The 26509-nt window shown below is 41.7% G+C and overlaps 1 protein-coding gene and 3 non-coding genes across 4 annotated transcripts; all 4 read left to right on the top strand.

Annotated features, from left to right (window-relative positions):
• The first annotated feature begins 5723 nt into the window (after positions 1 to 5723).
• On the top strand, positions 5724 to 14951 carry RPS12 (ribosomal protein S12). The gene is made up of 6 exons (XM_063124666.1): positions 5724 to 5763; positions 5929 to 5972; positions 10847 to 10963; positions 13054 to 13156; positions 13430 to 13531; positions 14863 to 14951. The coding sequence occupies exons 2-6, from the start codon at positions 5959 to 5961 to the stop codon at positions 14923 to 14925; spliced, it is 399 nt and encodes a 132-aa protein (XP_062980736.1). The 5' UTR covers positions 5724 to 5763; positions 5929 to 5958; the 3' UTR covers positions 14926 to 14951.
• Positions 11841 to 11918, top strand: LOC134398557 (small nucleolar RNA SNORD101). Its single transcript, XR_010025426.1, has one exon. It is a non-coding gene; the product is annotated as a small nucleolar RNA SNORD101 (small nucleolar RNA).
• On the top strand, positions 13272 to 13360 carry LOC134398572 (small nucleolar RNA SNORD100). Its single transcript, XR_010025440.1, has one exon. It is a non-coding gene; the product is annotated as a small nucleolar RNA SNORD100 (small nucleolar RNA).
• LOC134398571 (small nucleolar RNA SNORA33) lies at positions 14304 to 14436 on the top strand. Its single transcript, XR_010025439.1, has one exon. It is a non-coding gene; the product is annotated as a small nucleolar RNA SNORA33 (small nucleolar RNA).
• Positions 14952 to 26509: the final 11558 nt, after the last annotated feature.

Raw genomic sequence — 26509 nt, 5'->3', positions numbered from 1 at the left:
CAGCCAATGGCTTAAAGGAGCAGTTTTTATTGTTTCCCAGAAATAGTCCTAAAAGTGCCAACTCTGGTGTTCTCTCCAACTGCTGTCCAAGTATCGTATCAATTTCACCAAAGACTTCAGTCCCAAACTTTGCCACTTTTACACAGGACCACCACATATGCTGGGTGGTACCTGGTTCCTTACATCCTCTCCAACACAATCTTGTCAATTCCTGGTGAATGTGTTCTAAACGAACAGGGGTCATGTACTATTTTTGAAGAACCTTCAACGCTTGTTCCCTTATTTTAATAGATACTGATTTAAATGTGACTTTTTCCAGCATTGAGTTCCATAATGCATCCTCTATTTCTATTTCCCAGTCCAGTTCCCATATCCATTTTAAACTATTAGTTGAACCCATGTCTAAATCAATTAGCATTCTATAAATATGTGACACCAGGCCTTTCTCATCCTTGCCAACAAGTTTAAGTATGGATTCAAATGATGTTAAATTTCTCAGGGCCTGTTTTTTAATACCCTCTCTCCTAATATACGTACCTACTTGATACCATGCTAATCATGTTATTCCTGCTTCTTTCAAGTGAGTCCTCCACAACTCCCTGGGAAGAGGCTGAGCATTCAGGTAAAATTCTTACAATCTGTAGAGATCCTTTTGTTCGAAGGCCATTATATCCATTGGACAATCTTTATTATAATATCTATTGTTCATAATATTCAGCAAATAGAATAACTTTTTTTTTCTGGATTCAAATGCTTGATCCCATGGTTATCTTCAATTGCAACAATTCTATTTTTTGCCCTATGCTGCTTCAATCTGTTTGCTAATAATCGTAACCCTTTGCGCTCAAATTCATAGAACCGCTGTCTGGTATACAGCATCCTCACCATAGTTTTATTAATATCTAGGGTCTGTAGTTCTGCTCATTTTTTGTCTAATAGTCACCTAACCCTAGTTGATCCTGTGCTCATATAGTCCTCTGTTAAAGATCTAATTTCCCCCTCTAATAGTGAATTTTCTGCTCTATTTTGTTTTTTCATTGTACTTAATTCTTTAATACAGACAGCCTTCACAGTTTCCCATCTCAGGGTAGGGCTTATTGCGTCCATGGAGTTTTCTGTGAAATAGTACTCTAAGCTTTCTTGTATTTTTTGCTTACTCTGATTGGCTGTTAACAATGAAGGATTGCATCTCCATACTGGAGAACCTTTTCCCCCTAGGGGTGAGAGTTAAATACAATGGAAGGGCAACATGGTCTATAACTTTTATAATTCCTAAGTCTGCTCCCTGCAACCCTTGTAATAGTTCCTCTGACAATAGAACTGCATCAATTGTAGAGAAGGATCCATGTGGGTGTGAATAGAATGAAAAACTAAACTCTCGAGGATATAACTCCGCCCATGCATCCCATAGCTGGTAGGTTTTGAAGACTTCAAACATTTTGCTTGCCTGCTGATATTTTCTAAGAGAGGCCTTATCACTGTCTCGACTGTGGCTCCCTCAAGATCATCCGGGATCACCCCCTGATGGTTCCAATTAAAGTCTCCGCCTAAGATTACTGGGCTAGTTCCAAACTTTTTAAGTTTTTTAAAATCTCTGTAGACGAATCCTATTTGTCCCTCATTTTGGGCATATATAATAGCTACAGTTAACAATTGTGATTGGTTGAAAAGTCCCTCTAAAAAGAGAAAATGGCCTTGTGGGTCTTACAAAATCTTTTGTATAACAAAATCTACTTCATCATGTAGCACAATTGCTACCCCCTTGCTTCATTAGATCCAGGGACCACATACTAATGGGACCATTCTCTGCCTGGTATAAGGACATCTTTCAGTAATTTTATGTGTTTCTTGAAGTAATAAAATACATGATCCCAATTCCTTCACTAAGTTTTGGAGTCTGGCTCTCTTAATGGGGCTCCCTGCCCCTTTTATATTTAAAGTAACTTTTAACTGAAGAGCCGTCATTTAGAAAAAAATTAAAGCTAATAAGAAAAATACCATATCTTTCTAGTTCTATGTCCATCTGCCATAACAAAATGTCTTCTCTTGTCTTCTTGCATGCCTGAACCCTCCCCCCACTACTATGCCCTGAGTACTTACACATTCCAATATTGTTCCATATATTTCCCTACGGGGTTTGCCCGTCTCAGAGAGTCCCCTCCTCAAGCTATTCCAAAAGAAGAGCCCAAGGATGTGCAAATCACTATTCCTCTGCACTAACCAGTTGCCTATTGCAACAGGGGCTGACAGATCTAGTTATTTCTACATATAAAATAAATTGCAGGATTCAGGGTAGATTACAAATCCGCTTTCATTATTATGAGGGTGTACCTCAAGCCCCCTTTGTTCAATTTATCTTAAGCCCAAAGTGACGTCTTACTATACTTTATGCGATGATTTAATATTTTTTGAAGCTTAGCTAGAAATTGCAGTTGTTTATAAATCCCATATATTCCTGGACAGTTATCCAGGGAATTTCAGCACGTATTATTATTATTTATTTATATAGCACCATCAGTGTACATGGTGCTGTACGTGTCATCTGTATGCATGCAGCACCTGGTGAAATTCCTTCTTCATCACAATAGTTAAAGCTGCAGGAACCTTGCCCTCTTTTGTATCTGGTCATTCGAGATACAAATGACACCTACTGAAATTCCCTTTTCTATACAACTGTATACAGGAGCCCTCTCCTCCTTTCTGTATGTTCACCCTATGCTGGATCATCAAGTCAAAGCTTTAACTAGTCCAGTATTCTATTTGCAATAGCACCAGCCTGGATCCAGGTGGTTAAAATCCACTGTGGACTGGCTTTACCTGTAATGCATTTACCCAGTAGCCATTCTGAAATTCAGTGTAAGTCTATGGCTACACAGAAGGATGGGCATTCTCTGTTCTTTGTTTTTAGTATGTCCCCAGGTAGGAAAAGTTAGTAGTCTGGCATGAAGGTAATGGCCATAAATTCTTACATGGAATCATAAAGTTTAAAATGAAAAGGACTATGTTCTAGTTTAAGGTTCCTGTTCTAAGGCTGAAAATTCCTATACCTAATGCATCTCCAGCAAACTCTGAAGAAACTTCTAAGGATGGAATTCCATAATATTAACCTTGTCTATTGCTCTTTGGCTTTTCATTATCCCAGTGCTCATCTACTAATTATGATGTTCCTTCTAAAGTATGAACAATCTGCCTCCCTGTAGTTTAAAACATTTACAGCAGGGTTTTAACAATTAGTTAATAAATATTATGTCACTTTTTAGGGCTATACCATCACAAAGTGACATACAAGCATGAGCAAAAGCAAGATACGCTTATAATAGCCGCATTAGCAAGCATTCATAATTCCTTGACAAGCTGCTCTGAAACACATGAGCTAATTACAATCTCAGTTGAAGGCAGCATTGAAGAGCATGGGAAACCAAGGCTACTTGAACAACGGCTGTATAGAAGAGGGAAACCAGGTCCATAATTTTGGGGGCACCACCAAGAAGGCCCCTATCTCTTATGCATGTCAATCTAACTAAACTTAACAGCAGGCACTGGAGAAGAACCCTTGAGGCAGATCTTAACATAACAGGCAGGATTTATCATTATATGAGTGATGACAGCCCTTCAGATAGCATAGTCCCAAGCTATTTAGGGTTTAAAAGGTTAAGACCAGCTTTTTGAATGGAGCTCCAAAACTTAGTGACTTGGAGGTAACTAGTGCATGGATAAGGAGCATTAGCCATTCCAGGTAGGGTTGCAGCTGGTGTACAAGCCAAAGATTGTAAAAAGCCTTCCTGGCCACAGCTGCTACCTGTGGCTCATCAGGCTGGGCACCTGGACATTTATGGGGAGAATAGAGCTGCTAGTCATCTGCATACCGGTGATGCTAAAGTCCAAACCTCCAGATGGCTTCTCTCAGTAGCTTCATGTTAAAGAGCATGGTAAATAAAATCAAGCCCTGTGGCATCTCCCAGGCTATGGAGTCCAGAAGAAAAATCATCCAGTGCTAAATTTGAGTACTGACTATCAAACAAGAACTAGAACCTTTACAATGCTGTGCTTTATAAGCTCAGCTGAACACTTTGGTCAAAAGAAAACCATGACTTATATTAAGTGCTGCTGAGAGATGTAGAACCACCAAGGTGGTTGCACACCCATCTTTTCATTCGGATTAGTAATTGTGTTTCCTGAAGCTGCAAACCAAATAATATTCAAGCGCTTTTATCTTTCCAACACATTTATATTGAGTCTAATCCTAAACCTGCTTCCTCAGAACTAAGATCCACTGAGTTGAATGAGATTTCATTCTTAATACATGAAATTTAATACCACTTAAATAACCTTTTATATTCACAGTGACTGTGGAAAAAAATATGTCTCTTCTTGTCATTTTGGCCATGTACTCAAGATGACAATACAGATTAGTTGTCCATTAATATATTGTATGGATTGGATTCTGTGAAAATCTGTACGTTTTCATTTCATTTTATATTTTAATCTTGAGGCAGTTTAATAATTTGCTTGTTTTGATTTTGAAATATGTTATGTATTAGAATAAACAGCCCAGCCACATGTACACCACATACAATAAGTGATGTTTCTTGCTTTGAAATGTAAAGTACTATAGAAATGTTTTGATAACTTTTTGTATTTTTATTCATTTTTATACTGCTTGTGCTGTTTTTGTTTTTATTGTAAGAAGCCTTGAAAATTTTATGAAGACAGATATAAAACATATTTGGATTTTAATAAATAAATAAATTCTGAGTGTTTTCCTATTTGGTCATGTGCAGTTTCCTAAAGTTTTTAGAACCTTTCCAAACAATCAGGATATAGCACAATAAATGCACCCGTTGCAACTCACATATTTCAAGGGATTCTGCCATTTCTGCAGAACTTTTTTATTTTGCTACTTGGAAAATGTAATCCTTTCCCGCATTCTGTATGGAATGTGGTTGCATAAATGTCACAAGTACCTGTTGGACAGTGCCAAACTCATCACCCCTTAGCCTATCCTTCAAAAAATATCTTTCCAAAGTCAGGTCATAATGATATATAAAAATGTAAAGTCTACGATTTATCACGGAGGATTTATCATAAAGAGAGCCAGTGTGGTGTAGTGGCTAAAGTGTTGGAGATGCGAGTTCTAGTCCCCACTTGGCCATGGAAACTCACTGGGTGACTTTGGGCCAGTCACAGACTCTCAGCCCGACCTACCTCGCAGGGTTGTTGTTGTGAGGATAAAATGGAGAGGAGGAGGAGGAGGAGGATTATGTACGCCGCCTTGGGTTCCTTGGAGGAAAAAAGGCGGGATATAAATGCAATAATAAAATAATAATAAAGAGAACCCGTTGGAACGGACGCAAGCGTAAAATAACCCACGTGCCTATCTCCGCTTCCACAAACCAAACTCTACGCTGAACCGGCGGTCTCCAGGACTCCCGGCTAGGTCTCGGGCGGGGCTGTGTGAAGTCCGTCCGGCAGGATCCTAGACACCTATCGCCAGCATGCCGTATGCCACTTATAAACGGAGACCTCGCGGCCTCTTTGATCGGGGGTGGGCAATGATGAGTTTCGCGCTTCAGTGCCGTCAAATCCCCTTAGGACCCCACTGAATAGTGGCTGGCGAAAAAGAAAGAAAAGAAAATCCGTCAGGCGACTCGGTTAGACGCCTATCCAGAGGTGCGCGTGAGGGGAGGGGTCCTTGCAGCACTAAATAAGCGGACCGGACGCCCCGCCTCTTCCCTTTCACCATCTGCTCGTGGAGGCTGTGAGGTGAGGCTTCTTGGGCCTGGTGGAACGTTAATTTCTTCTTGCGTTTCTCTTCCGCGTGCGCGCACGGGGGTGGGGGAGGGCGGTTAGAGGGAACGGTAATTTGTGGCTTTATTAACTTTTTTTTCCCCCGCCGTCTTCCGTTAACGCTTTTTTGTCTCGTTTTAGCAACCCCGGGCGGGAGCGTCACCACCGACCATGGCCGAGGAAGGGTAAGTGTGCGGGTGGCGGTTGCTATGGGGCGTCGGGTGGGTGGAGCGGGGTGGCTCTCCCAGGGGCGCGAGGCCTCTTGGGGAGACCCGGTTCCGCCTTCCCCCCTCTCTCTCTCTCGGCGTCTCTGCGCGAGGAGCGACGGCGCGCGCACTCTGCCTCAGGCTTCCTCCACGTGGCCGGGCCTGCTAGTGCCTTGCCGACCAGTGTTCATATGTTAGCAGGCACGGCCCGTGAAACTTTACCCCTTTAGGGTTTGTGTGTGTGTGTGTGGGGCCACGGGTGCTCTGTTAAAATTCGGACAGAAAAAAGTCCTACAATTCTCTGCCGGCTTGGGTATGTTGGGAGTTGTAGAACTTTTGTTATATTGGCTAGGATTGCGCATCTAGAGGCAGGACTTAAGCGTGCATCCTTAAACTTCCCCCTCTACAGTTTGAATAATAGATTATCTCCATGGGATCCTAACCTTAAGGGCTTGCAACCTCAGCTAAGTTAAGGAAGTTCATGGAAGGGATGTTTCCTGACCCCCACCTTAAAAGATATTTGCACCCTTTGGAAAGCCTCTCTGTAGGGTCACAGGGCTCTTCTAAACGATTAGGTATGGTGTGGGGAGGAAACATAGCTTCTATTAGTTTACCTTGATGTCCAAGGACTTAAGTACTCTACCTGCTTACTTTGACAAGTTCCAGAGGGGCACTTAGCTTGTTGCACTTGGAACAACAGAGAATCCTACGCACATTATAGACTTAATTTTATTTATTTATTTAAGGATTTTTATGCCGCCATTCAGCCAAAAAAGGCTCTCACGGTGGCTTACAAAAGTATTTCTTGACAGTCCCTGCCCACAGGCTTACAATCTAAAAGACATGACACAAAAGGAAAGGGGATTGGGAGGGAGGAGGGGGAGGGGGGAAAGGAAAGCAAATTCAGGCACTACAATCTTAGTTGCAAAGTTCAGCAGTTACAGTTGACAGCAAGAGGGAGGGGGCTCTGAGCTGGAGCTGGACCCAGGCACGGTGGAGAGGTGCCTGGCTGCTGCTTCCTCCCTCACTGGTGGCCTCTGCAGAGACAGTTGGTAGCAGGAGGGAGGGGGCTCTCAGCTGGAGCTGGACCCAGGCACGGTGGAGAGGTGCCTGGCTGCTGCAGAGAATGTATTTGTTTGGGCATTTACTTTGTGGATTAGTGCCCAGTTCGTCAGATACCAACTTTTAGCTGGTCTACATACAAAATACGTGTTAACAGTGGGGCTAGAAGACTCTGATGTAAAGGGGGGGTAACTATAGGTCTGCGATACTTATATGTAGAGCCCATATATATGTAAACTAAGAACTGAGTACTACTAGAAAGTTACTATAGCAAGACCTGCTGTTGTGAACGTGACACTGTTCCACATAGAAACATCACTAAACTGCTGTTACACTTGGTGCTTCATGGCCTTTGGGCCACATTTTACATTATTTTCTCTGTACAAATATATGCTGATTGAGGATACCAACTCATGCCTCTGTTAAAATAGGCCACAAAAGCTGATGCCATAATCCATCTTGGCCTTCCAGGTGTTACAAGTAGTGGTGTGCACGGACCCCCGATCCACTTCTCTTCCAGATTCACAACTTCCGGATCGGGTCTGCTCCGATCCGCCTATAGTCCAGTTCACTGTGAAGATCCGGATCGGAGCTCTGTTTTCCCCCCCATAGACTTGCATTGAAATCCAAAAAAGCCTACAACTTTTTTTCTGTTAACGTTAGAAACCTCAAACTCAGCACCATGATAGCTTATCCATGTATACACATGCATGCCAAGCCTCAAGCAAATCCAAGCCTCTCAATTTTTTGGGAATTTTTGAAAATTGGACACCCCATTTTCAGACATGGGATTTTCTCCGACATTTTGACAGATAAAAAACTTTGAAGCGGGCACCCTCACAGATGCCATCTAGATCCACATTCATGGCAAGTTTCAAGCAAATCCCATCATCCCCTGATTTTTGGCGGGGCTTTAACCTTTTAACTCACCCCAAATCAAGTTCCATGCTAGCACTCCGTCAGTTTTCACATTAGAAATGTCAAATTAGGCACCATGACACCTGATGCATGTATACACATGCATACCAAGCCTCAAGCAAATCCAAGCCTCCCCTGATTTTTTGGGAATTTTTGAAAATCGGACACCCCAGTATCTCAGGGATTTAAAGCTGCAGACAGCTCAATGGGGCCATTTCAAAGGAAATCCCAACATGCCTTGAATTGGGGAGTAGATAACCCTAAATATGAATCTTCTTCCACACTTGAAAAATTTATTTGGAACTTCAAAAAGTCTAAGTGAGCACAGGAATGACTTATCCCCTGAGTCAAAGCAAGACACACACAAACCATCCCTGCGAGGCGGGCACAGAGGAGGAGGACTTGGGAGCAAGCATGCCGGAGGCTTGTGGGGTTGAACCACAAAGCCCATCATGTAGTGCAGCTCCCAGGCACCAGGCAGGCAGAGATATGCCATAGATCTATGGGGGAGTCAGTCCCGGCAGATGCCCCACCACAACAGCACCCCGGGGGGAAGGCAGGCAGCAGACATTTCTGGGGGCACAAGGAAGTGAGCCAAGGATTGTTTCAAAGCCAGTAATGCAAACCATCCCTGTGAGGCGGGAGCAGCACAGAGAGATGCCTTTTCTTTTGCATCCCATAACTAGGAGGATAAGAGTAAAGCTTTGTGATCCTTGTTTCAGAGTTGATTGACTGCACTGTGATCACAGCCATTATTAAACAACAACAATAGTAACGTTAATAATAGCAGTACTAATTAATATTAATAGCAATAATAGTAACAACAATAAGGAGTTGAACCACAATGAAAGCCTGCCTGACTTCACTGAAGAGGAAAAGCCAGGAGAGCTTGGGCTATGGGGTGTATAAATAAAAAATTAAATAAATAAATAAATAAATAAATAAACAAAGGAGGAGTGGAATTAAAAGCAGCAGTGTTGCTGAATAAACAACAAGAAGAATTTATTAAAAAAGATTATGTCTGTCTTTTACCAGTAAGAGGAAAGTGGACGTGCCCAGGGGGAGGGGGATATGCCAATTTGATTGGCTCTAAGTAAGTACCAGTCTTTAAGAAGCTACCTGTCACTTCAACTCATGACAGGCATTAGCTTCTCCAGTCTCCACTGGTTACTCTTTGGAGGGCTCTGATGACCTTCCAAGGACAGGACAGTGTGTGTGTACTGGGCACGCCCACATGCCCTAGGGGACCTCATCCCCTTGCACCACATCTATTCAGTTGTTCACCAAGGTTAGGGTGGGAAGCAGTGCTGTGCTTCCTATCTTAGTATATGATTTCAGGTTGTGTTTTTGTGTTTGGTGGGGCTACTGTTTTAAAAAAACACTGGGAAAAGTCCGTTCAGAGACTAACAAAGAAAAGTTTCCCAGTATCACAAGTTACTAAGTATCCTGTTTTGCCTATTCCCCTCTCCAACTTTGGGATTGGAGGATGCTTCATCAGGTGATCATGACTGGGAGTTGAATCTGCCTCTCAGCACTTCAAAAAGGTACCTCTCCCACTTTTTTTACCCTATTTTTTAAAATATAGCAAGCAAACCGCACCACACAGAGTGCTGAAAATAGGCTCAAAATTACCCCCACCCACGACTCTAAGCACACCAAGTTTCAAATAGATAGCTTTAAAAACAAAAAAGTTATCCACTAATCTTTTCCACAATACAATCCTATGGGCGAAAAAATCCAAAATGGCAGGAGGATCGCTCCGCGAAAAGAGGAAGGCTCCGCTTATGGTCGCCTCTCTTCGCCATGCTTCTCCAGCCCCCTGATTTGCTTCTCCTCCGCCTCAGGCGGAGGAGGATCACCCCAATTTGCTGTTGCTTCTCCGATCCTAAGCGAAGCGGATCACACCCCTAGTTACAAGATTCTTTGTTAGATGTTTTAAGGTGTTCTTGCAGTTCATACACTTGCCCAAATCGCTAGTGTCCCCACTATATGGCCTTTCATCTTTTCTCCCAAGTTTATAACTTCTTAGGATCTTCAGGATTCTTTCATAGCTATTGTCCTTGGCTTCATAAGTTGCAACATGTGGGATGGGGGAAGAGTTATAACACAGCATGCATGAGTTGTTTTTCATTTATCCCCTTGATTCATAGTTGGTTAATTCTTTTCTTTCATGTCCCTAAGATCAGCATTGTGACTCTTAAACCACAAAGCTAAATAGGAACTGATTAAATAGGTACCTCTTCACTCAGCTGCTCTCACTGTAGGTGCCTGTACAGTTTTTGTCTACAGATCAGTAACTGGTGAAAAAGGAATTGAGTATTAAGAGTAGATTGTTTTGCAATTCAGAAGAGTAAACAGAATATTCACAACATATTGGTATTAGTGCTATATAGCTTCATTGTATAATTTGGAGTAAAGCGAACAGTAAGGAAGCAAGGTTTACAGACAACATTGTACACCCTCACTTTGAGGAAAGGTTAAAGTATTTGTCACCTTTTTTTGGAAAAGGATGACTAAGTGAGAAAATGCAAGATAGGTCCACAAAATTCTGAATATTTTAAAAACATAAACACACTGCAGAGACATTTTCCTCCTTTTCATAGGAGTCATCAAATGAATGGTTTAGGGTAGGCAGTAGTAGCTACTTCACACAATGCAAAGGTAGTTTATGGAATTCACTGTTGCAAGTTTGTGAAGCTTCATGGAAGAAAGGCCTGTTGACAGTCATAACAGCTGCATGTTTTGGTGCAATATACATTCGACAACAAATGCTCTGCTACTAGTTTCTTTACTAGGTGAGGTGTTTAGAGGTATCTGGCTGCCATTTTAAAAACAAAATGCTGAGTTAATTACTTTTTGCTGTTATTATTTAGCATTGCTGCTGGAGGTGTAATGGATGTCAACACCGCCCTTCAAGAAGTGCTGAAGACCGCACTTATCCATGATGGCTTAGCCCGTGGAATTCGTGAAGCTGCCAAAGCCTTAGACAAGTAAGTGCTGGGTGTTGCTGGCATGAGTGCCTCCAAATCAAAGCTGGCCTGTGTAGCCTGTTTTAATTCCCTTATAAGGTTGTTGCTGTTTTATATCTGCAATTGAGTAGGCAGGTTGATGGTCTTAACAAGCCCCTGTAATTTCCAGAACAATTGTTGTCTTCTCCTTTTCCATATGTGAGTAAAAATGGAGTAGGACTTGGCTTGTGCATTTTCTCCCCATAACATGCAAGTATTTAAAGTGAGTGATTAATATAGGCAATAATAATCCAATTAGGATAACATTTGATGAGGGGGGACGGATTTGTACAAGTCAAGACCTATTTGTATCTTAACATGTTTAGAGGTTGTGGGTAGAAATATTGACCATGGCTTGCTGTTCTTGGTGTTCTTTGATTTGCGGAGTAATTGTCAAACACTTGTAAAATAAATGTATCTGATCAGGTTAGTTTCCCTCCACTGTAAGCTCTTGCTAGAATATTGTCTTAGAGTAATTCCATGTATTTACTGGTGTATTTAATTTATGCATTATGAGTTGGATCCAGATATGCCCCAGTGGAGTTCTGCTGGCAATTGGAGGATGAGTGACTTTCTCTGATTCTCCTTAAGCCCCTAAGGCCCCTGGGGGAAGGGGAAATCGCTGTCTGCACCCTTTGAAGTCTTTGTATCCCACTTTTCTCTGCAAAATGGAAGGTCAGATCGGGATCCAACCCATATACAATCTGGAATAATGTGAATAGTGAGGTAATATGTTACAGATACCGGCAAGTTATTTATGGTGGTGAAATCCCAAGCATACTAAGGGACTACAAAATGATTAACAGTTTGGAAAAATGAGCAGTCAAGTGGTCAATGAGATTGAGATGAGAACTACAGAGTTTGAGTGATGACTATATCAAAACATGTCGGATACCCCTTCACTCTTTTTATGAGTGAAAATAATAGTCTGACAAACCTGTAGATTAAATTCTTGGTAAGAGCGGAGGAGCCAGAAACAGTATGGTAAATCAACCAATTGTATCATTTGAAGAATTGTAAACTGTTGTGCTAAATTGAACCATTCAGAGTGGTAAATACCATGTTTAAAAAACTGCCCAAAATGATTGTTATTGACTGGAGATCTAGTAAGAGCATAAGAAGAGCCCTGATGCTGGATCAAACCGAGGGTCCGTCTAACCCAGCATTGTGTTCACACAGTGGCCAACTAGCTGTTGACCAGGGACCAACAAAGCAGGACATGGTGCAGCAACACCCTCTCACCCATGTTCCCCAGCAACTTGTACAGGCTTACTGCCTCAGAAACTGGAGATAGCATATAACCATCAGGGCTAGTAGCCATTGATAGCCTTTTTCTCCAGTAATTTATCCAACCCCCTTTTAAAGCCATCCAAATTGGTGGCATTGCTACATTTTGTAGTGAATTCCAAAATTTAACTCTGCGCTGTGTGAAGAAGTACTTCATTTTATTTGTCCTTAAGCTTCCTTAAAATTGTGGCAATGATATACAATTCAGTAGTGCAACAAGGGTGATGTGTTTGGTTATAACTTCAAATTTATATGGTGGTTTTTACTTTCAGCATTGCTTAATAAATAACCATGGGTTAAAACTTGGGATTGTTTCTCCCTTAACAACCCTGAGTTCCAGGTTCAGACATTTCAAAGAACTATCCAGGAATGGGGCCTTCCCTGGGCTTTTTAGTTAAGCAGGCAAACAGTTGGGGGCCTGCACTCTCACTCACTCCCATGTTCTCCAAAACAACCCATGGTTGTTTAATTTTGCAAAGCAGATCAGTGTTTATACACAATTGCATGGTTCCTAATGTCTCTTCCATGAATGGAACAGAGTTCTGTTCATGGAATAGGGTATTCACATTTCCCCTTCCCTCTGCATCCCCTTGCTCCCCTCCAAATCTGCTTGTGTGGGTTAGGGGACCTTTGGGATATAATCCTGGGACTGCAGATGTTGATGGCACTTCTGTGAATGGAAGAGTAATTTGGGATCCAAGCCACTGTATTTAGATATCATTGCTGATTTGCTGTGGTCCTTTGTGTAACTGATACAATCTTCTTTGACTACTACATTATTTTAGACGCCAAGCCCACCTTTGTGTACTCGCATCCAATTGTGATGAGCCCATGTATGTCAAGCTGGTTGAAGCACTTTGTGCTGAACATCAGATCAACCTGATAAAGGTAATGATTATGTACTACTTTAGGATCAAGGCAAAAACAATTGTTTGGTCAAATGCTTCCAGCTGTGTGTAACACAAAGGCTGAAGATAGTGAGTGCCTTTTGTTGGTACTGCATGCTGTACAGTGATGATAACTTGGCTCCCTCTACTGAGACTTATGAGGAGAACAACCATAAACGTTACCCTGAATGTCTGAGTGTACAGCTTGCTTTGATACTCTTCTTTCTTTCTTGTATTAAGTGCGCTTTTAATAGAATGCAAATGTCTTTGGCAGGTTGATGACAACAAGAAGTTGGGTGAGTGGGTAGGTCTCTGCAAGATCGACAGAGAAGGAAAACCCCGCAAAGTTGTTGGCTGCAGTTGCGTGGTTGTTAAGGTAAGATGTAAAATTTTCTTGTGTTTTAAAATTGGTAATGAGCATGCAGCGGTGGCATACAATAGATTTACAAGACATTGTGTCCATTTTGATCTGTCTCAGCCCTTGATCTTGTTTAAACTGATTTGAATGTCTGAACTATTATCACCCAGGAATTTCAACACATGCTGTTGTGCTACCAAGTTTAAGGAGGGATGAGGAAAGTATTTGGGTTTACAAATATGGGTTTAATCCATTGTAGTGCTGGTGGACCATCCCCTAGCCCAATAGGAATTTCTCTCTTCCCCCATGCAGGCTTCTCTCCTGTTCATAAATCAACTCCTTGGGGTTTCCCAGCCCCCCAGAGCAGAGGTTGGAGGGGTATTGCCCCTTCCTGGTTCCACTGATGGAAATGCTTCCATCAGCAGAATGAGATTATTGGGTACTATAATCTTTGTGTGTGCAGATTCGGCAATGAATGGGAAATGGGATGAAAAGGGGACTATTTCTGCATGTGTGAAGTGTTGAAAGAATTTTTTTAAAAATATATATATCATACACCATGCCCTGCTTTGTTGGTCCCTGGTTGAGGGCTGGTTGCCCCTGTGTGAACAGAGGGCTGGCCTAGATGGATCCTTGGTCTGATCCAGCATGACTCTTATGTTCTTGTAATTTTCTAAATTCTTCCAAAATGTAAATTGATGCGCATTTCTGATTACTAGAAATGTTAAAATAACTGTTCTATAAAAGGAATCAAATAAACAGTTGGTATAATGCCTTGTGTAATAAACAACTGCCAGTACAATAAAATCTGCTTAACTTGTAAGTGTTCTGCAGAAATGGAAAAAAAATGCTGGCAATAATAAAGCCAGGGTACGAGCCTTGAAGACTTGGTAGTCATTGAGGTCCCATAAACGGCTACATTGATGTTCTTGGTTTTATTTTAAATAAAATGCCCTCCTTTTAGCGCCCCCCCCCCCATGTAGAAGCAGGAAATCTGTAGTGAGAAATCGTATTCTTAAAACTATTCTTAATCTAAATTGAAATTTCTAGAGGGATACTCACATTATTCCGTTGCAGCAAAAATCACAAATCTTATTTATTTATTTGCAATATTTATATACCGCTCCCCATTGAAAATCTTGTGACTCCCTAAAAGACTTGACAAATTTGTTATGCCATAAAAAATGTGTTATGGTGTCATAAGACACTAGGGTATTTAAACAGAAGTTACCCATGATTTCGGGCTGCTAAATTAGTAACATGTCTAGTGCTTGGATGCCTCAGAGATAGGTAAAATAATCTAAATCTCTTCACAATTTACTGTGATACTAATATATTGTTTATTGTAGGACTATGGCAAAGAATCTCAGGCCAAAGATGTCATCGAAGAGTACTTCAAGTGCAAGAAATGAACAAATAAAAATATATTTGAGCCTGACAGTGTTTGTGTTTTGGTGGGTCTGAGATAGATAGTGGAACATCTTACGGACTTTCCAAGGTATAGGCATTAAAGCATTGCTAGAGTTCTTGAACCGTCTACCTTTAGTTTTATGATTTTTAAGTCCCTCTACACAAAATTAATTTCTGAGACAGGAGAAATGGCTTGAATTATAGCCCAAACTTCACAGGCTGCCCAGTCAGAGGTGATATGGGAGTTGTAATCCCAAATCTATGGAAGGCACCAGGTTGAGGAAGGCTTTATGGATATTGTTTTCATTCTTGGCTTTAAATAGGTAGAGTGACTTTATCCAAGAGTGATATTGAACTTTGGTGAGACAGCAGTTTAACTTTTAAAATGTTCAGTGCGTGTCCAAAACGTGAATGTAAAGTTAAAGGCAGGATCCCTTTTCCAAAGACAGAAAATTTTGATAGAAGCCATGAAGATTGTATAAACCAAGGTAAATTGCTTAAGCTGAGATTTAATGTAGAACTCAGTGATATGGAGAAATTTCTACAGAAACACTGCATATTACCATCCCTAGAATGTAGCATCACTGCATTTAAGGACTAGCAACAGTTTGGATATTTAGACACACTTTATAATAGTGAATTCTTGAATAGCATATTGTCTTTACGCAGGAAACCTTCACAAAACTAACTTCTGAACTAGTGCCTTTTAGTGGTAGTAATAAAGTCTTGAAAATATAGGTCATTTTTTTAGCTGTTCCTAAAAGATCCACAAATTTCAGGGTAAACCTGTACAATGTTTTTGTTTTGTTTTGTTGGCAACTTTAAGCAGTACTTTCATACTGGGCCACAGGAATAAAAACACCCAAATTCTACTTTCCTTCTTCAGGCATTCATCTATACTCCAAAGTGACTGGGAAAGTATTGCTTGATTTGCATGTATTCTGTGTAAGAATTGGTTCGAGATCTTGGTGTTGAGAGTGGGATGAGTGATAAGAGGTGGGTTTTGGTTTGTTTTTAAGTTAGGCGTTGATCACTCTTCTGAATAAGACCTTTAGTATTTCCCTTTATCTTTTTTATAGTTTCTTGGTTGACTTGAAAATGTATCACAGACCAAAGTACATTCTGTCACCACACTATCCAAGCTCATGTGCTTTTAACAGCTGAACAGGAATTCAACTGGTGAAGCTTTCCTCTTCTCTGCAATTAAAATGGCACCTGTTAAAATTCTGCCTGTTAAGCAGCTGTTTGGATAGGAGTAAACCTGACAGTCATAAAGTAACTCATGTTTGGGAGTGTCCCCCCCCCACCACCACCAAAGAAAGCTTGAACAATGAGGAAAGTGCAAAAGCTGGGTTGCAGTTAAACCTAAAAAAAACCAAGATTATGGCAACCAGCTTGATTGGTAACTGGCAAAGAGAGGGAGAAAACGTGGAGGCAGTGACAGACTATTTCTGGGCGCAAAAATTACTGCAGACAGGAAATCAGAAGATGTTTACTTCTTGGGAGAAGAGCAATGACAAATCTTGATAAAATAGTTAAGAGCAGAGACACCACACTGACAACAAAGGTCCGCATAGTTAAAGCAATGGTATTCCCCGTAGTAACCTATGACTGCGAGAGCTGGACCATAAGGAAAGCTGAGTGAAGGAAGATAGATGCTTTTGAACTGTGGTGTTGGAAAATTCTGAGAGTGCTTTGGACTGCAAGAAGATCAAACCAGTCCACACTCCAGGAAATAAAGCCGGACTGCTCACTTGAGGGAATGGTATTAAAGGCAAAACTGAAGTACTTTGGCCACATGAGAAGACAGGATACCCTGGAGAAGAGGCTGATGCTAGGGAAAGTGGAAGGCAAAAGGAAGAGGGGCAGACCAAGGGCAAGATGGATGGATGGTATTCTGAAGGTGACTTGACCTTGGAGCTAGCGGTGGCAACGGCCGACAAAGCTCTGGTGTGGGCTGGTCCATGAAGTCACGAAGAGTCAGAAACGACTAAACAACAAAAAACACTTTCCTAAAGCAACTTGTTCTGAGAGGTTTAACCTATAAGTTAATACATTTTTTCATTTTTCCCTTGACTCCGCCTTAAATATGTCAGGAAAGAATTATATTTCAAATGATGTCAAAATTCAGTTAAGTGTAAAAGTGTATAGGAAGTTTTATATAAGTTATGTAATACAGTGATCTGCCTTTTCATGGTATTTTACCAGCTGAATACCACTAGTGACAAATTCCAGAGAACTACCCATATGTTGGTGCAATGCTAAGCAAGTTTACTTGGAAATAAGTCCCACTGTGTTTAGTGGGATTACTCACAAGTAAGTTAGCATAGGATTTCAGGTGTGGCCTATTAAGGTACCACAAAAGCATTTATTTAAAATGTTTAAAATCGCTTTTCACAATGTGGCTTACAAAATTATAAAACATGTACAAACACATTCATACTGGAATAAATTTGTCTTCAGGGTTTTTTAAAACCAGAAGTGATGATTCCACAGATATCTCAAGAGATGACATATTACTTCAGCTTTCACAGGTCAGCAATCACTTTATCAGAGGCATGATATGAGCACCCAGCGAATACATTTTTAAAAAGCTGAAAGGCCAAGCAGTGCAAAAGAGCAATAGGTGTGTCTTCTTACTATGTGGAACAATAGGGTGCTTCACTTCTACTTTACAAAGTAGACACCCTTAAATGTGTTTGTGTTGATGACACTACATTATCAGGATTTGTGCTCATTGCCCCAAAGGGACTATTTTAGCTGTTTCAAGCTTCTGTGTGGTGTCAGCGATTATTTGAATATCTCGATCTCTGGTTTCTCGGGTTTTTCCATAGCATGCACAATTAGAAGATTACAAGGGTGCTATGAGAGGTATACTTTACACTGTTAACCGTTTACAGCAATAGGGCAAGCGACCAGAAAGATTTTAATATTTGTATTTCTTGCCAAGATCTCAATGTGACTCCTTGCTTGCCATTTAAAAACTGGGCGAGTAATGCTTCATTCTTTATGCAAATTCTAGTGAAACAGGAATTCTTATTTAAAATGTTCCATGAAAATTGAAGACTTGGGTGATGGGACTTTAAAACCCATTGTCATGCACACATCCTCTCATTTCACATTAAATTTCCCAATATAATATGCTGATAAGTTTTGCAGTCCCTTCAGTGGCAGGGGATCAGGGACTGTCGGCAAGAAATCAGACTGGGCAAGCATTTAGTAGCTTGTTCCAGCCATTCCTTTAAAGTATTAGCTATGCTCTATTCTTGTCAATGAAGGAGTATACGATCTGGAGGTAAATGTGTGGTCAAAATACTTGGCATAGTAGGTTGTCTTGACCTGCTGATTACCATGGCTTCTAGAAATGAGATATCGTGTACTGGTAATTCTATTTAATTAAATGAGTTGGAGTTAGGGGCCAAGGCTGCAAATGACAGCAAATTACTCAGGATGGTGAAAACCGGAGCAGACTGCAGAGAGCTCCAAAAGGATCCCTACAAACTGGATGAATGGGCAATAAAATGGTCAACTAAATGTGTGATTGGTTTGCGTGTGACATTGAGCAAAACCATAGTAGCTTCTATGACCTGGAGTAACGGGCACATTTCTCAAAGTAAATTTTCACAGATGACAAGCCAGTAAACTTAAAGGTGATGCTGATTTTACACCTGCATATTTTTCTAACAGGTTTTCCTTTTATTTGTTTCTATCTATAGGCACATGATATACAGCCATGGGTCCTGCAAAGGGCTCATCAGTAGCACAGCAAGTATTCATATGACTTTACAAGTCCATAGCAATGCTGATGAAACTTGCTTCAACATGTGCCAAGTTAGCAACTACCTGACAGTTTCACTGTATTCCAGACTGTACAGATCACGTGATTTTCTTGAACATGAGTTCATATGGACAAATTACTTTGCATAATAAGGTTGCTGCCACACAGGGTCCAAGCATAAGGTATGCTGTAGTGCACCCTTCAGATCCAGGAGCCCCTAGTGTAACCCCATAATGAAGGGGAAACAGGATAAAGTAAGCATGGGTGTGGTGTAGTGGCTAAGGTGTTGGACTGGGAGTTGGGAGATCCGGGTTCTAGTACCCACTCGGCCATGGAAACCCACTGGGTGACTTTGGGCCAGTCACAGACTCTCAGCCCAACCTACCTCACAGGGTTGTTGTGAGAATAACATGAAGAAGAGGAGGGTTATGTACACCGCCTTGGGTTCCTTGGAGGAAAAAAGGCAGGATATAATTGTAATAAATACTGTTCTGTATACTGTTTTGTCAGTTTCAAAAGTTCATTCTGTCCTCCACCATCAAACTGAATTTTTGAAAATGTGCCTTTTTTCACAACACATACTTTTATATGCTCTTCGGCACATTTTTTGAATTGAGAATGGCTAATGCAAAATTCTGAGAAGTGGAAAAACTGCTCTGACCTGCATATTAGTCTGAGAAGCTCAAATCAGTTAGGGTTGGTTAAAAATGTGGATGAAGCTAACTCCTCAAGCATCTCTAAATCACAGATCATACTTATTTTTCTCTGTATCTATTTGTCCAGAGTTTGTGAGATTTGCAGGAGCCAATCAGCAATGTTTGAGGAGAACAAGCAACATTCTGAACTGAGTTACTGGTCCAGGCTCTTCTCTGGAACAAAGAGTGTCTGTTAAACTAGGACTTGTAGTTTAAAAGATTGGAAGTTTTTGCTTCCATGTGTGACGTGTTGTCATAAGAACTCTCAGTCCCAGAGTTCTATGTGCGTAGACAAGAAGAACAGATAGCTTGTTGGAGGGCAAAGTTGCGTAATAATCAGCTGGGAGAATTTGCAGGCCCAAAATATATGTGACTATATGACCTAGTTTGCACGTTGTAAAAAGGCCAGTTTGTTTACTCTGAGTTGCGAATGAGGGTGCTGGCTGCTGACCACTTGCCTACTCCTGCTGCGCCAAAAAAGCCCCAGGGACACTCCATCCCAATGTAGCTTAGCATGATGTGTGAACCTAGAATTATGGGTTGCTGGAGGACAAAAGACCTAGATTTGGAGCCTGTGGTTCAACACTATGGCCAGTTTGTGGTGCTACCTGCAAAGGTTTGTGATACGTGTGGACTAAAGCTGATGGGCCTGTAGGTTTGAGTGTGGTAGAATCAGGTATTTATTCTGTTCTGCATTGTGCTACTGCCTGCACCCTTACTCAGTTGACTAGGAAAATCACACAAGGACCCGGGGGGGGGGGGAGAGATGGACCACCACTGCTTTAAGTACACTTGCAGTATTGTGCTGGAGCTCAATCTCCGTTGCTCTTGAAATTCATTTTCAGCCATTAAGCTTGCTTTTTTTTCAGGAGAGCTACACTATAAACTTAAAATCCTACACTTTAAAAGATGTAACAAAAATAATTTAAAAATTGATTTTGGCCCCTTGGGACTAGCAAAAGTTACCTAAATCAGGGCATTATTCTAGCATACTTAAAAGTGAAAGTATTTAAATGTTTTTGCCATGAGACATTCAAACAGTGCAGGATTGTATAAGTCGCCCCCCTTCTATACAATTACCCTAGTTTCCCCTTTACTTAACCTCACTGCATGCTTTAAAATTTATAAACTGTTATAAAAATTTTATTTATACCTGGTTAGCTTATTATAAAAACATTCTTTTAAAAGTTTATGATATTTCATGTTACTGACATATGAGATTATTATGTGTGAAGAGGGGGATATAAAAATAATAAATACTGTACTCCATAATGGAGAAAGTAAATGTTAACATCCACATTAGTGAAGAATTACAACTTTGTTATGATTTTGGTATGTGCTATGTGTCTATAAAATTTATATGTGAATGTATAAGTTCACTAGGTCAGCAAGTGTGTTATCTACTAGTGAGTATTCTGAAACAATAAATCCATTCTGTAGTGCAGTCAAATTAATGGCATTACAGTAGCAAAAGATCTGATCTGTGGACACTTATGGACTACAGAGTTAATATGGTTTCATGAAAGTACGTTGGAAAACCACCAAGTAGTGAGGGACAAATGTATTGGATGCATTTTAAAATATATATTTAAATATATTTGGGTTAAAATTTTACCCCTACAACCATTTAGGTAAAGCTAAACAAGTAAGATATATGAATACCATTTTATATAATGCGCTGTTCTCCGGAAAACAGATCTATCGTATTGTGCTGCTGGTGGTATTGGCATAACGTTCATGTACATTGCAGTGGCTTGCTCAGCAAAGCTGTCCGCTTCTGAGAGAATGGAACATTGTCGCTTTGGCTGGGATTAAAACTTCAGCCAAGTCATAGGGATAGGATTAGCATTGTAAAGCAGACAGAAGAGAGGGAAGCATATACACAAATCGCAGTAGACAATGGAATAAGAAACCGAAACCTTGGGGAGCATAATTGAGGAAGGGGACCTGAGGAAAAGGTTAGAGGTGCCAAGGAATTGAAGCAAAATAGTAAACACTGAACAAATCTCACAGTGCAGGTGGGCCTATATGCTGTTGAGAAGTGGAAGAACACCATGGCATGGTAGAGGAACTGGCCAGGAGACAAGGTAGATCAAGAAGGTAAAGGACTTAAAAACTAGGTAAAGGAGCTAGGTAAAGGACTTAAACACAGACTTAAAGAAATGTAGGGTTAGATCCAGACTTGGTCATACTTAGGGTAGACCCACTGAAATCATGGGGACTTAAATTAGTCATTGCTTTCAATGGGTCTTCCTTTGAGTATGATTAAGTATGGATGCAGCCTATGGTGTTGAAGGAGCCAAAGAGAAAGTAGGCTGGGGAATGTTGGCGCTGTAGGACTTTTTTCTATCCATAGGATTGTGCCCTTACACTCTGTACCTGACCACATGTGGTAATGGCAAGCCCATGTATCACTGCCAAACTCATCACACTTCCCTTGGAATGGCGAAAAGCCGATCATTCTGTTTCTCTGGGCAATTCCTACAGTTATTTAGCATTTACCATATTTTAGGAGCCTTGTGTGGCGCAGAGTGGTTACTGCAGCCGAAACTCTCCCCACGGCCTGAGTTTGATCCCAGCAGAAGCTGGTTCTCAGGCAGCCGGCTCAGGTCGACTCAGTCTTCCATCCTTCTGAGGTTGGTAAAATGAGTACCCAGCTAGCTGGGGGAAAGGTAACTGCGACTGGGGAAGGCAATGGCAAACCACCCCGCTACAAAGTCTGCCAAGAAAAGGTCAGCGAAAGCAGGCGTCCCTTACTCAATTGCTTGCACGAGAGGTTCCTTTCCTTTCTTTTACCATATTTTATAAGTGGTTTACAAAAAATTATAATTAAAAAGGTCCTGAAGCATAAGGTTCTTTGCATCCAAGCTACAGTTCCTTAGATTAGGGCTAGGTTTTCCACATTTCCCTGAGGTTTGTCTGCTTCGGGCCAGGGAGGAAGGAGCAGCATAGTTCAGGTTTCAGATACATGTTGATCCAGAGGGTGCAGGAGAATTGTGTCAGCAGGGGTGGCAGAGTCAACATGAGAAGACATAGTGCCCAATTGTGTATACCAGGGCTCCATTTGAAATGTGAACCTTACAAAATGTCATTGCACTGTCTTGAGAGTTTTCGTGGGTCATGAAACGAAATTGTTTTGCTTTGTCAATTTTTTTTTAAAAAAATCCCCCTGCAGTTGTCGACCCTAGTCAAGTCTTTTCAATTTGGTCCTTTTTTAAACAACAGCAGCAGCAACAACATAATATTCTTGTGTGATATAATTACATAATATATTATAGTATTACCAGTAATGTTACAGCAGCCATCTCCAAACTGGTGCTGTCCAGAGCTGATTAGGGATAATGGGAATTGTAGTCCAACACATCTGGAGGGTACCAAGTTGGGGAAGGCTGTATGATAGTATCTGAGAAAGGATCATTGTGTGTGTATCTTATGGTTGGCTAAATAAAGGTATTACAGCTTCATGCATTTTAGAATTAGAAAAAGAAATGGTTGAAACAGAAGGTGGCAGTATTGCTATAGGTCAAAAGCCACAAGTGCCAAAACACACACACACACACACACACACACACACACACACACACACACTGGAGAGATGGTGCTGATTGGGAGCGGAGTTTTAGCAGCAGGTGTTGCTGTGATTCCTTCGAATTGCGTACATAGGAAACAAATGTGAAATTATTCTGTTTAGTGCCACTGTATATCGTACAGTTGTGCAATGTCTTTTCCTCTTCTAAAATATTCAAATGGGTTTTGATTTCCTTATTTTAAAACTGAGGTTTAGAAATACGTTTTTGAACGCAAGCTGTGTTACAGCTGCAGGTTTGCCTCCCCTCTCTCTGCCTCTATCTTTCGTAGCACCATCTGTGCTAATGGGTTTGGGGCCATCTGCAAACCTTAGTGTAAAAAAACAAATTGGCTTTGATCCTTGGTGGTGTTACAACATATTCTCCTTTTACTCTATGGAACACCCTGGGACTGATTGATTGTGAATGGCACTCCCTTTATTCCCTTTTATTTTTTACATGATTTTTAGAATTTTATTTTGAAATTAAGTTAGCAGAGTAAATGCAACAAACAGAACATACATAATAGGATCACTAAAGAAACCAAGAAATTCACTAATTATAATTCTTAGTTGAGAACCGATATTCTTGTAGAACATGTACAATAACAGCCTATCTAATGGAAGAAAGAAAAAATGCAACTTATGCAGCATATAAAAGGAGTGTGCATGCATATGTGTTCTTTTGTGTGCATTAGGGCGCAGTCCTCTGGCCACTAGACGCTGTCTAGACAGCTCTAGGATTGTTCGGTTTCTGGGAAACCCCCCCGCCCTCCTGGGTTGTAGCCAGCGCAGTTCTCACTGCACCAGCTACATCTCCATGCTCGGAAACAGAGTGCAGAAAACGCGGGGAGGGGAGGAGATGAGCAAAATTGCCATTCTAGGCAAAAATGCAGGGCGACAGGATCACTGAGGGGAGGGTCCTCTCTGTGTGCCAGCCACCCTGCATAGGATAGTGGGCAGCCTCCAATTTCAGAGGCTGGTGACTAGGGCTGTGCTCCACTTCGCTTTGGTTTGTAGAAGCGATAGCGGAGTGGCCTGATTCGCCTCCGCCAAAGGTGGAGGCGGATCGAGTTGGAGCTGCGGATTGAGATGTAGCGGATCCTTTGCCTTGATCTGGAGCTCCGAAAAAAAGGTATTTGGGGGGAGGGGGCTTACCTGGCACCGGTGGCGCCACTGCAGTCCATGCAGCGATGGCGGCGGAGCCAGGTAAGGGGGGAGGGGGGCTTACCTGCCTCTGTTGCAGTCCAGCAGTGGCTTCAACTGAGGCCCTGGCCTCAAACCGGAAGAGCAGGCTGCGGCCACGGCGTACTCTTCCATTTTGAAGCCTGGTCCTCAGTTGAAGCTGGCGCCGGACCACAACAGAGGCAGGTAAGGGGGGGAGGGGGGCCTTACCTGGCTCTGACGCCTGCCGCTGCTGCGGTCCTTCGCCCTCCATTTTGTCCCCACTTACCTGCCAGCCGCTGTGGAGGCAAGTAAGTGGGGAAGGGAGGGGCAAAATGGCGGGTGAATCAAGATCCAACCCTTCGGATTTCACTCCAGGACCTGATCCAGAGTGGGTTGGGGGAGGGTCGGATTGGTGTGAATTGGTTCAGGCCCGATTTGAAAGTTCCGGATCGGGCCACGAAGCGGTTCGGGAGGCTGGTTATTATTATTATTATTATTATTATTTATTTATATAGCACCATCAGTGTACATGGTGCTGTACAGAGTAAAACAGTAAATAGCAAGACCCTGCCGCATAGGCTTACAATCTAATAAAATCATAGTAAAACAATAAGGAGGGGAAGAGAATGCAAACAGGTACAGGGTAGGGTAAGCAGGCACAGGGTAGGGTAAAACTAACAGTAGAAAGTAACAGTAGAAGTCTGCACAACATCAAGTTTTAAAAGCTTTAGGAAAAAGAAAAGTTTTTAGTCATAGTCCTACTGGCAACTATCCGGATAGGATTGCGCCCTCCACCAGAAAACGTATAAACAGCTGTACTTGGTTGGAATTTGATCAAATGTTTGAAGGGCTTCAGCATTGGTAATAATGGAAACTTACTCGCTATACTTGCTGAGTAAAGTTTAGCATAATCATTGATCCGGATTGCACAGTCATGACGGGGGAAATAAGAAACAGTGGCTTATTTCACGTTCTGCATTTGCCGGTGCGATTGTCACTGCCATGTCACTGACATGGCTTGCCATGTCATGCAAACCCAGTGAGGGCTATTTGTTGCCATGGCTAACAAGCCACCCAGAACACATGAACTGTTTTACTCAAACTCTGCTGGCATGGATAATTATGCAAATCCCCCCAACACGTGACCGGCATACGCAGCAGGGGAAATAAGGCACAGTAGTTTATTTTCCCCTCTGTGATTGTGTGAACAGGCCCAGACTTTCCCAGATTTTAGTTAGTTACTCTTTCATTGGTTCTTTTGGAGAGTTCCAGTTATACACTGTAGATGACTTTGCAGCTTTATACAATTGCTTAAGAAGGGTCTCATGCAGGAATCCAGAGTCATTTGGTTCAAAAAGATGAAGAAGAATAGCTTTAGGAAATTACTGACAGTAATCAGCAACCATGTTCCAAAACTCTTGCACTTTTGAACATTCCCACCAAAAATGAAAGTGTGAACTAATCTGACCACACCCCTTCCTGTAATAATACTGACTTAGCTTGCAGAGTTGTAAGTCATATAAGAAAACAATGGGACAGTTCACATTTAACAACAGCCCATGGGATAAACAACTTTTACTCAGCAACTTTTCCTAGGGGCTCCTTCATAGGTTGCTGAGTGTGTCATCTGTACCCAGACCGCTGAGTTGTTTAGAGGCTAAACAACCCAATGGTTAACCCATGATTTGTTGTCTGTGTTCCAACATCACATGCAGCACCCTAAGAAGGAGCTGCTCATAGGTTGCTGAATAAAAATGGAAGTGGCATTTATGCCGCAGGCAATGCTCCCCTCTCCTCCGGGAATACACAGCATCCCATGGCTTGCTTAACCCATGGGCTATTATGTGCAAACCAGGTCAATATATGTGAAGTGCTTTGAACAGAATATATTGTTATTGCCACTGTACTCTTCTGAACAGGCATGAACCCTCACCCCCCCCTTCTTCCCTAAATATATCAAAGGAGGGGAGAAATCAGTGGGAAATGTCTGCCATTGAAACTCATCTGGTCAACACAAGAAGTGGCAGAATGAGGAGGACTCCATACCTCAACAAACTTTAGCTGGAGTTTGCCCTCTCTAGTAATTAATTCCCCTGGGCACTTTCTGACATGTCAGGTTCAAACACCTCTTTAAACAAACAAACAAACAAACCCAAAGCCATCTTTCTGGCAACATACTTGATCTCGACAATGCTGTGTCAGATAATAAGCACAATGGTACTTAGGTTCTCGTTATCCAAAGCTGCTGTGTTCCAGTCCTGAACTGTTGTGCTGAGCCCCGTACCAAACCAAGTGTATCTGGTAAAGAAGGAAGTATGGCTGACTTTCCCCACTGGGAATGAAGCGCAGTGCAGAACTAGGAAGCCAGCTAGCTTGGTCTG

The sequence above is a fragment of the Elgaria multicarinata genome, chromosome 4, assembly GCF_023053635.1.
Source record: "Elgaria multicarinata webbii isolate HBS135686 ecotype San Diego chromosome 4, rElgMul1.1.pri, whole genome shotgun sequence".
Classification (NCBI taxonomy): domain Eukaryota; kingdom Metazoa; phylum Chordata; class Lepidosauria; order Squamata; family Anguidae; genus Elgaria; species Elgaria multicarinata.
Note: the sequence above shows the minus strand (reverse complement) of the source record. Positions and strands in the feature narration are given on the sequence as shown.

Coding starts and splice junctions, on each gene's coding strand:
- RPS12 (XM_063124666.1), top strand. Junction 10,964..13,053: donor GCTGCCAAAGCCTTAGACAA/GTAAGTGCTGGG, acceptor ACATTATTTTAG/ACGCCAAGCCCACCTTTGTG. Junction 13,532..14,862: donor GCAGTTGCGTGGTTGTTAAG/GTAAGATGTAAA, acceptor TGTTTATTGTAG/GACTATGGCAAAGAATCTCA.